Consider the following 11,010-nt stretch of genomic DNA (forward strand, 5'->3'; position numbering starts at 1 on the left):
GTCCACATCTTCTCATCCGACGTTCGATTCGGGTAATTTTAGCTAACACTGCATCTACTGTTTTATTAGGCCAACGTAACGAAACTCACTCTTCAGAGGGGCTTCAGACTGAACAATATTGCTACTAGACAGAAATACGAGTCGTCTGTACTCGCGCTCCTCAACCACAACATCTTCAACAGTCCATTTTCCATTTATCGATGACTCCCCAGAGGCATGCGTAACCCGCACATCGACGCTTCCACAAGAAAGAAAGTCAATCTAGAGCAGAGGATTCAGATGTCTAACCACTGATTATCAACGAAAAGTCTGCAACGAACCAAACCGCCTTTCCCTCGTGGATCGAACCTTGTGACGAATGGTCCTATTTCATCTTGTACTTCCTTGAGCGATGAATAGGACTGAGTTCGAAATAGAGTCACGATTGCCAAACGGTCCTGAGTAAAGTAGTCTCAAAGTACCACGGTAATCTCAATTCAGAGAAGAAATTCTCTACTTTTTCTGCCTGCTGATGTAGAGTTTTCCTCCCTTTCACTGTCGAAAATATCCACTCCTGCTCTCTAAAAAAGCATTATTTCTAAACATTTTTTTCTGTCGCAATTTGCACAAAGCAACGAACCGCCCTAGAGGAACTATGAATGCTGCATAGCTTCCAATATTCTTTCCCTTAACATTGTCGACAATGAAGAAGCGATAGCGAGGCCCTTCTCCAGTCGAGCTTTCTACAGTGATTGAAACCTCACGATCCAATTTCCTGTTGAAAGAAATTCTCTATGTTAAGAAAAAAGAAAGAGGAAATTATTAGATAAAAAATGGAAAAGCGAAACACATAGGATTCCTTGGAATACCCAGAACAAAGATGCACAAATTGACTCAGTTCCTGCTCGGCAGCAATGGCGGATTGCAGCTCATTTTGATCGAGGAAACGTTCAACTCGATTACTTGTACCTCGACACAATTCAATTTGCTAAAACACCGTCAAGTATGAAGTAAGCAAAGTCAGTGGCAAAATAGTAAAGATCCAGACAAAGAATAAGAACAAACTGCACACGAACTTCTCACCAAAGGAATATTCATTTCACATCGAAGCTTAGTGGCTATCAATATGAAGACAGGCATGGGAAATCCAGAAGCGCGGTTTCCCACTTCGTGAATTCGTAACAAAAACCGGTGCCTGAAAGCATGCCAAGTCCTGAAACGATTAGGTGCAATAACCAATCTGAAACAAACGTTTTACGGAAGTGGTCAGTCCAATATTCCACAATGTGTTGTTGGGCAAGGGTAATTATCTGATACCGTCCTCCTACGAAGAAATTATCATAACGCTCGTAAAAAACGGATACATCAAGTGTGCATACGAACACCGCTTACCGACTTTAAGGACACGTTCAACCTCAAGGAACACTTTTCTAACAGAATCGAGTTGCTGTGGAGTTGCGTTGGGAGGCAGTAAGGCATCAAGTGTTCCCTTGTCCACTACTGCAGAGAACGAATCATCTCCGAAGCTCATCTGAAACAAACCTGCAGCATATAAAGAGCACCACGAAATCCATCACGAGGCAGACCTACAGCAGTAGCATCATCTTTTAGAAAAACTAGCTCAGGACGTTGTTTGTTACGTGCACGCTGTTCTTCAATAACAACAGAATCCGTGTCTATGCTATGTATCGAACGAAACCCATTGTCGTACATCTATAAATTACAACTTCACAAATGAAGGGATAGAAAATGAATAAAACAACGAACTTGGGCTGCTAATTGGGAATTCCCGCAACCAATCTGAAGAATAGAGTCACTCGGTCTCAGATATTTTTCCAGAACCACACCTAGAACTTCATAGTCTCCATACCTGAAAAACACGCTGTCGCCGTGTTCATGAACGAGCGGAAACGGAAAGAGTACAGACTCAGCTGTTTCTCGTGAAACCCTTCCTGGTTACCCGCGCCAAAGAACCTCGTGAAGCGCTTGTAAATTGTAGAAAAAATGGCAAAAAAAAAGGTTAACCAATAACCTTGAGAAACCTCATGTTATCTATACAGTGACTTGTGGAGACCCGCCTATATTATCAAGTTATTGTTTTTACCTATCAAGTTATTGTTTTTATGCCCTCACAGAAATCCAGCACCAATTTATCGATGCCAGAGAAATAAGTCTTTTTCGTTAAACGTTTCCTTCTCAAAAGAATTTGTTATGAAACTAGAAGAGGCGCGGCAAACGTTCACTCGAATTCTGTTCCATAGACTATCTTCTGATGAAGACACCCCTCTTAAAGTAGCCGTCTCAAAAGATTGCGTTTAGAAAACTTTGATTTAGAACATTTCTTATCTATTTTTCTTGCGTCCACATCCTTAGAAATTAGGTTAATTTAAGTAGAAGATACTGTGATCTTTTGATCATCGAAAACCTTGGTCGCTATTGCTTTGTATTTGGGAAAATGATCTGGAGATTTCGCGTAAAATGTAGTTAGAGGGGAGGGGCACTCAGTGGCGTCCTTATTTTTCGAAGTAAACAATTAAATCAATTGGGACCCTAAGACCTAAAAATTAGTCTTAGAGAATCTATGACATGTAACCTAAAGTTACTAAGAGAAAAAAGTAAGTTAAAGCGTCGAGAAATAAGTGCGCCACTGAGCGCCCCTCCTCCCCCCAACTACGTTTTCCCCTCGCACCTTGCATGATAAAAGAATGTCGTGCAAACACACCATGAAACATGAGCCGGCCAACAATGTACTTGCTCATGCACATTTGTGAACTTGTAGTTCGGTCAACTTTTGATCTTCATTGTTTTATGGCGTATTTAGTACGCATTGAAGCAAAACTTGAAAATTAAAAAGGTAAGCAAGTAAATGGTACTCATAAATAGACTCACCACTCAAACGGTGACTTTGTTGATGAGAAGAATTGTCTCCAGAATTTTGGGTCAGTGAATTCAGTGACTGATTTCGGTAATAAAGACATCTGAAAGTTTCTCAAATATTTATGATTTGTTCCATTAGTCGTACGACGAAAAAACGACCCTAGACACATACAAACACACATGGACAAATACGCACATACTTTTAAATAGAGCAAAGAAAAGGTAGTACGACTAAGAAGATAAGGTAATCGTGTAAAAAAACACAAGAAATGGGACAGAAAGTAAAACCTCTACCAACTATGATCCTCAGCAGCAGTAATGAAAGAAAGAAAAGAAAACAAAAATAAACAATAAAACTAGTGGAAAAGGACTTCAAAAACTACATGACTATTCTATTCGTGCACTACTGTACGAGAAAATAATTCCAAAAAGTCTAATAAAGCACGAAAAACACTATTCATTCATGAAATGTAATGATGCGAGAGAAAAATAACTTAGAAAATGCGACACAGCGTTTATAGTCAGGTCAAAACGACACGAAGTGCAGTTGCGTACGCGACAGCACTCGAAGCGGTGCGATGGTACCATTGCTAGCACCGTACGTCGCTCCAATTCGCGATGGTCCCTCGTCGATTCCAACCGCCTTCTCCGCCGCTCCACCTACGCGTTTTGAGCCGACTATAGCAGCGGTGACACACGATAGCGGCACATAACGACGGACTGTGAACAAAACGAAATGGTGGTCCATCCTTGGACCTCTGTGATCTTTAGCCGAATTCTGAGATAATTATTGTTTTGTATTCAAACCTATCCTTTTAACAAGAGCAATTTTGGAAAGAATATCGCATATTCCAAAAGGTTCATCTGGTCATCACTGAGTCAGTTATGCAATTAAATACACAGTGCACATCTTATATCGCTCTCACAACTGAACAAAATTTCCACAGAGGTTCTGTAGCGCTAATTACAACCACACTGTCTACAAATACAAACGAGCTGAAATGAATCTGACGTCCCAACTCCGATGGAACGAAAATACTTTGTGTAGACGTTTTTGAAAGCCAGCTCATTGAGTTAAAGGATAAAGGATAAAGTGCGCGGCCTTGATCAATCAGTATGCGCCTACGCGATCGATATCAACCCAGAATCGTTGAATATTTCTGAACGTCTGTATAGCCTTCCAATGACTTGCAAGGGCGACCCTATATAATAAGTCAGTGTTTTAACTTCCCAGACAAGTATGTTGACAATTTATCGACTCCGGAGAGATGAAAGGCTTGGTTGGTCACAGTATAGTTCCGAATCATCGATCAATCGTACAGTTAGCCGAACCTACGCCATTGACTCCATTGACGAGATGCGGTCCTTGTTATTTCTTGACCCATGAGAAGCGACCCAAACGCACCGCGAATGCCAAACAAAGCAACAAGGAAAATACTGGCAGCGCTTCTAGCTTACTGATTGTTTTTTTTTTCTTTCGATAGACGTGATCTCAATAATACGAGAGTTAATCGATACATACATAAATCCCGCTAAACTGGCATCTTCTGAAATCCCCCTACCATTCCAAGATAGTTTCTGTAAGATAATATCAGGCTGATAGAAGAATATTACTGATATTCATATTGTTCGTGTACTGTGTGCTTAGGTTCTTGGGATCTTAGCCTATATCGATTCAAAGAATACAAGTGGTTCTGTTGTAGATCAAGAATAGTTACAACAAGAGGACCACGCCCGTATACGAGTGACACTCTGCCCATGATATGTGACCGTTATCGCTGTGAATATGGCTCGACTCTTGGATTTTTTTTTCTGAAAAGACATCTTTCTTGATCAGTACGTATTACACAACATTTCAAAGAGTACTTTCCACTCTTATAATGTTGCTAATGATTCAATATCAGTGCTCGTTTGTTTGTACTCTGTTCAAGCTAAAATGCTTGGAATGGTGATCGCCTCTCAAACCGACTGATACGCAAGAGACTTCATCCTTTATCTCTTTTTTTTTTATAAATCGTTCGATAGATAATTTCTCACTCTAGAAATAGATTCCATTTCGATTTTTCCGTCCTATTGATTTTCTTTTTTCAGATCATTAAAATTGAGTGTCAGATTGACAAAATGGTACATTTCCAACCCCTTTAGTTTTTCTTTTTCGACACAGAATCAGCAGTTCGAAAATATGCAGATCGATACTGTTCCTCTACAGCCTAATACATTTTCGACATAGAGGTTCTATAAGTCTTCATTTCCGAAAATGGGAATAAGGATAGCGAATAAAGTACTTAATGTTTATATATCAGTCTGAGATGCGCCAAAGCGTTGGACTTTCATTCAGAATAGCAGAAGATGCGACTATAGAACTATAGGCCTTTCATCCCTGCGATATCAATAAATTGTTAGCAGACTTTGCTTGGAGGATAAAAACGCTGACTTCGTGCATCAGCCCCCGAAAGTCATTGTATAGGCTAGACACGAGTTCGTAAACCTGGATTCAAGTGAACGCATTGGTGCATCCAAGACAGATTGATAACCGTGAGACACTTTATCCTTCATCCAGATTTTATAAAACTTCAAAGCTACCATGAAAAAAGAAAGGAATTGTGCTATCGGAGAAAACGATTGGGTTGCAGCAGACAAATTGTCATTATTTGGGCAAGCTCAAAGGCCATCGACTTAAAAGATTTGTGATTTTCAACAAACTGCACAGAAATAATGAGCAAAACACTGAATAATGTATGTATACATAGGATTTTCAGCAGTAATTAAATATATACACATAAGTTTGGCTCAGAAGCTGTACAACTCGTCATTTTAACAACACTGGTGAGTGGCATCATTGCAAAGAGGGTAAAGGAAGCAAATCAATATGCTTAGCATGATAATTATAGACTACGAAATAATAAAACAGCAGAGAATACATCTAGAAAGCAATGAAGTAGGAGGCTTATTATGAAGGTGGTCATGGTCAGAATTCATCCTCACTTGATTCGTCTTTGTTACCATTCACTTTTGTTAAAGGAACAGATGCGCTCGAAGATCCAATCTAAAAATTTCAACTTTTCGAATAATATTCAGGAATATTAGCACGGAAAAGAAATGAACCCAAAAAAAATGACACCTCACTCGATCCTTTGTTTTGTCTTTGGAATTAAAATTATGGTAGTGAAACTCAAATAGTCCGAAGAAGAGAAAAACTTAACACGTGAACCGATCAAGAATAGAAGAAGGTCAACTTTCACAAGTCACCAAAGTAAAGAAAAGGAGCCACTTGTTTACTTTTCGTTTTACACATAAATCTTATTTACAGACAACAGAACTATAGAAAACACTACTGGAAATACGATAAATCTTCTTGCGCAGAAGGGTAGTAGTACAAAGATTAATCGTCTGGAGGCATAAACATAACTCAAAAAAAAATGGCGAATTGAAATAACGGCTAATTCGAGAATCTTGAGAAGTAAGTGTTCAAAATATATTGCCAAGAGTATCGATTTTCGAACGATCGCCCGTGAATGCAGCGCGTGCATAACTGTGGAGCGTACTAACGTACGCTTGTAGGAACTAATGCCGTTTCCCACGCAGTTTTCAGAGCGACTAGGAAGAATTGCGCATAACCACGTTAATACTCGTAATCTACGACCTGAACTCTTTATTTTCCCACAGATTCCCCAGCCACGTCACTCTCGTGATAATTAGCAGAAAGAAACAAACTGGGAAAAACTCACCTGCTCAACGTCGATAGTGTTCATCAGCAATGGGCGGTAGCCCTTTTGAGTCCAGGCCCAACTTGAATTTTCAGTTAAAATAGTATGTCGACAAGCATAGATCATAAACAGAATGACTACGAGTGCAGATGGGATTATAAGCACGAAAAACAGCACCCATTCCTGAAATGTAATGATACGAAATAAAATATAACTTAGAGAAATGCGATACAGCATTTATAATCCGTTTAAAACTACATGAAGTGCAGTTGCGTAAGCGGGTGCGCGCGAAGCGATGCGGTGGAGCTCAGCAGTTGGGATCGAAGGCCGACGCCTGCTAGCGTCACTCATCGCTGCAGTTCGCGATGGTCTGGACTATAGTAACGGGCATATGTGTGACTGATTAAATCCAGAAAAATGTTTCTGGTAGATCAGATAAAAACACTGCACTGATACGGTCTAAAAATTACCCCTTTTTGCTTTACAAGCTTTCGCTCCAATTTTCATTCCGCTAAATTTAGAGATCTATATGATCGAGAGTGATGTAAGAAATGCAATTCCGTTCAAAAATAAAAGTGAATTGCAGGAAGAAAACCTGCAATTTCCAGTTAACTGGAAATAGCGCGAGCAAAAATTTTGCAATTTTTCAGTTATTGGATCTTTTGTGTTATCTCTCTCCTCTGTTGTTGTTTATTTCTCACCGTTTTACATTCCTTAACAAATTCCTTTGCTTTGATATTGGTAAAAAGCAAGGGGTTCTGAATGTGCAGCAGCTAATTATCGGAAAGGACAAACTTATGTTCGACCCGATCAGAAAAAAATCCAATCCTAAATTTCAAATTCCTACTGTGAATGAACCCCGTCCCATTCAATGCAAGTCACAATATCTTGTGGGATGACGGGACGTTTGAGAAACGTCTGTTCATTACACGTGTCTTTGATTTTCCAGCCCCTAAAGAAGCCGACAACGTCGAAACGTTAGCCAGAATAAGAATAAATAACAACCTTGGTTCTGGTCAAATAGTACACAATTTCTCGTATAATTTTCGATTGTTTGTTCTAGATTCAATCACAAAAATATGAAAAATTGGAACAAGCTCGAAATGACGAAAATAGTTCCTTTTCGCCGCTATATATATATATATATATTTATTTATTTATTTATTTATTTATTTATATATTTGATTCTGGAACGCGTAATAGCTAACTTTCCGATCATTCCGCGATACAACTTATTAGTATCCCCACATCATTCACTAGAGATTACCCAACTGCCTTTTTTCATTGTTCATGCGCAAACATTCAACCAAAACGTTAACCCCGTTCATTAGCAACTTCTCGGACATCATTTACAGACACCCCTGGCGCAAATGCGGTTATCAAGGAGCTACAGATGAAGTCAATGTCACGAAAGAACCTGCTGATTTTACCAAGACCTCAGTGCTGCATTACGCATGCAGCTTTTCCAAATATCTCGTCGAAAACGATACTGAAACCTGAACCTACGTATAATAGTCCGGTAGTGGGTAAGACTATCATATTGACTCGAAGCGCTTTTGATAAAACTCCCATAGATGCATTGTTTGGTGCGCTAGGGATAGCTAACAAGTGACACATGAATGGGTACAAGTCAATATTCTCGGGAACTTCAAATATCTGAAAAAAAGAAGTGATCTCTCTTATGCAAGTCCTGCAGCAGAAAAAAAGAACTTACACGCTTTCCTGAAACAATCGATGGACCACCGATAACCAATACAGCGCGCATTTCCTTTCGTTCAGGATCCATACCATGAGTGGAAGAATTGAACTTAACATTGCCTGGGGCATAAGTTCTAAATAACGCAAACATACTGTACTGTACTATCAATAACTGTGCTCAAACAAAAAAAAACTCACTCCAAAAGTCTCTTCGTATTGCAAGAGAGTGAAGCCGCCCATCCAACTTCCGGTTCAATTACTATACGACCAATACGCGATGAATTGGAGTAGTGTAACCTCTTTGGTATTTCCTACAGAAAAAGTACATATGATATTTGGTCAGCATCCAACGGATGGATTAGAACCTTATGTTGTAATCCTACTATTATTACTTAATATTACAGTACTCTGTTAGCGCTATAAGTATGTCCAACATCTAATCTCCTTTTCGTCAGCTTCAATAGGAAAGACTTATGTGACAACGTGTCGAAATCGATTGCATGATTCAATATAACTAGCACTATTGATACTAAGCAGGCTGATCTCACCCTACACCAAACACATATCAAGAGCCAACACTGTCTTCCAGTCGCCATCAAGAATCAACTAATAGAACAGTTTTTCAGCAGTACCTTGGAAGGAACGAAGAAATGTCTCCCTGCCCTCAGAGTAAAACGCTAAAAATCCCAACCTTCCATCAGACGTACTCGAGAAATTTTTGCACGAGTTTTTGAAAAACTTTTAGCCTTTTAGCACCCGAATGCCTTCACAGTTCGAACTATAACGATCGTAAAACGCGAAACGATGGAAGGAGATTGTAGATCGGCATATCTTGTTATGAACAGTGGTCATCGCAAACAAGTACTATTCGAAAATCGCTTTGTGCGAGAGAACTATAAGTACGAATGATCTGGACCCCAGAAGTCGGATAAAAAGGGCAGAAAAAGCGATTTGTAATCAGAATGAAAAACTCAAAGAGCTCGCACAAAAAAAGAGCTGTTGAAAAAAATTGCAGGGAAATAGAAAATAGTTCAGGAAAAGGGAGAAAACGAACTCACTTCTTTTAAAAGAATGTTAACTTTGTAACCATGATCCTTAACAGCCTGAGTGAGATTGTGATAAATTTCTAGAGCAATAGTCTCGTTGTTCGGATAAATCAAATGATCGCCGAGATCGTAACCTTCTGTTGAAATGTAATCGCGTACACACATGACATTTTTCGCTCCTTCTATCTAAAAGAGAAACATAACGATTGTAAACAGGTAAAAATGGAGTGAGTAAAACATACAACCAACAGAAGAAAGTAAACAAACACCTGAATACATCTGAATATAAATTACCTCGGCGTGCCCGTGGTCGGCCGTAAATATAATGTTAACGGTGTTCTCGAGCCCAGAGTCGTGAAGTTTGGCAATGAAGTAACCAAAAAGTTGATCCAATTGACGGATTTTCTTTCGTAGCTCACCGTTGTAAAATCCGTTCATATGTAGTGTATGGTCTGGTTCGGCTACGTACCTTCAAAGTTATGATGCCGGATAATACACGTAAAATTTTCTTATAATAGATGCTAACCATGAAACAAAGTTCACAGGGTTTTCATCACTAGTAAACAAATCAATAATAGCATCAGCATCAGCCATCCATTGAGTGAGATTGCGGAAACCTTCCCATTGCCTAAATTCGCTAAGATGAAATCACAACACATGGAGGTACATACATTTTGGGGCATAGTAAGGATGCAGCGAGGAAATTACTTATAAATCCACGGTCTGTGAGGTGGTGTTGAGAACGACACTTCACCGTTTGGCCAATAGAACGCTGCTGATCTGCGCATGTTACCAGACCTTAATGCAACGGCTTAATCTCAGCTATATTTTTGTATACTTCTACAAATTCTGCAAAATAATACTTTTCGTTAGTCAACCAAATAGGCTCTCCAAGATACCACGAGCTATCCATAGATGCATTAACAACTCCTTCTTTCCTTGTACTGTTGAAGTAATCAAAACTGAAACATAAGTCTAGCATTAATTTTTATCAATATTCGAAAAATACAAGAAAACTTACAAACGATTCGTGGCGGTGTCCCAGAAATAATTAGAAACTATACCATGATCCACTTCATGTAGACCTGGAATGCTTACCATACTATAGAATACTAGAAGGAAAATTCTATGAAAATTCGATCAATGACGAACCAGTAACTATACTCATATGGTTTGGTGCTGTGTAAGTCACATATTGAGACTGAGAACCATTAACAAACCATGATGATTGGGTTGCCCATTTGAAGATATTAGGGCACTGCAAATAAACCTATTTATGGTCGGGTCAAAACGACATGAAATTTTGTGCAGTTGCTTAAACAACTGCTTTCGAGGCGATACGGTGGAGCAAACGGTTGGGATCGAGGTGGGACCAACACTAACTGCTGCGCTGAGTAATGATAGCAAAGTCCTGTCCTCGATCCATCGCAACGCTTCGACCGCAGCCGTCAACACAACTGCACCGGACCCCAGGTCCAGGTTGAGTGTATTTGCGAGATCCTGGGGAAAAAAAAAAACGACTCACCATTGTAGCATTAAGCAGATCATAACGGAAACCATCGAATGAAATAAGGACTAACTTAGGATGAGGGCTTAACGTCGCGACCAAGGTACAAGTAATTAATAATAGTATAGATTTCGCAACAATATTCATGACAACAAAAAGAGTAATCGAGTAGCGACGAATCCCGGTAAATGTACCA

The 11,010-nt window shown here is 39.5% G+C and overlaps 2 protein-coding genes across 3 annotated transcripts in view; both read right to left on the bottom strand.

Moving 5' to 3' along the window:
* RB195_000222 (uncharacterized protein) overlaps positions 1–2,957 on the bottom strand; it is a gene marked incomplete at both ends in the record, with an annotated part of 28,888 nt that extends 25,931 nt beyond the window's left edge. For both annotated transcript variants that reach the window (XM_064196443.1, XM_064196442.1), the window contains 11 exons: positions 90–261; positions 321–437; positions 497–560; positions 620–754; positions 849–967; positions 1,063–1,174; positions 1,231–1,303; positions 1,372–1,510; positions 1,570–1,692; positions 1,747–1,849; positions 2,869–2,957. In XM_064196443.1, the coding sequence (XP_064052322.1) occupies positions 90–261; positions 321–437; positions 497–560; positions 620–754; positions 849–967; positions 1,063–1,174; positions 1,231–1,303; positions 1,372–1,510; positions 1,570–1,692; positions 1,747–1,849; positions 2,869–2,957 (1,246 nt within the window). The remainder of the gene's footprint in view (positions 1–89; positions 262–320; positions 438–496; positions 561–619; positions 755–848; positions 968–1,062; positions 1,175–1,230; positions 1,304–1,371; positions 1,511–1,569; positions 1,693–1,746; positions 1,850–2,868) is intronic.
* Positions 2,958–5,824: 2,867 nt separating this feature from the next.
* RB195_000223 (uncharacterized protein) lies at positions 5,825–10,961 on the bottom strand (the record flags this gene model as incomplete). The annotated part of the gene is made up of 13 exons (XM_064196444.1): positions 5,825–5,902; positions 6,585–6,746; positions 8,070–8,219; positions 8,278–8,395; positions 8,460–8,572; positions 9,320–9,493; positions 9,602–9,776; positions 9,834–9,935; positions 10,016–10,105; positions 10,171–10,269; positions 10,329–10,392; positions 10,460–10,565; positions 10,833–10,961. 13 exons carry the CDS (start codon positions 10,959–10,961, stop codon positions 5,825–5,827), a joined length of 1,560 nt encoding a protein of 519 aa, XP_064052325.1.
* Between the last annotated feature and the right edge of the window lie 49 nt (positions 10,962–11,010).

Source organism: Necator americanus, chromosome IV, assembly GCF_031761385.1.
Source record: "Necator americanus strain Aroian chromosome IV, whole genome shotgun sequence".
Classification (NCBI taxonomy): domain Eukaryota; kingdom Metazoa; phylum Nematoda; class Chromadorea; order Rhabditida; family Ancylostomatidae; genus Necator; species Necator americanus.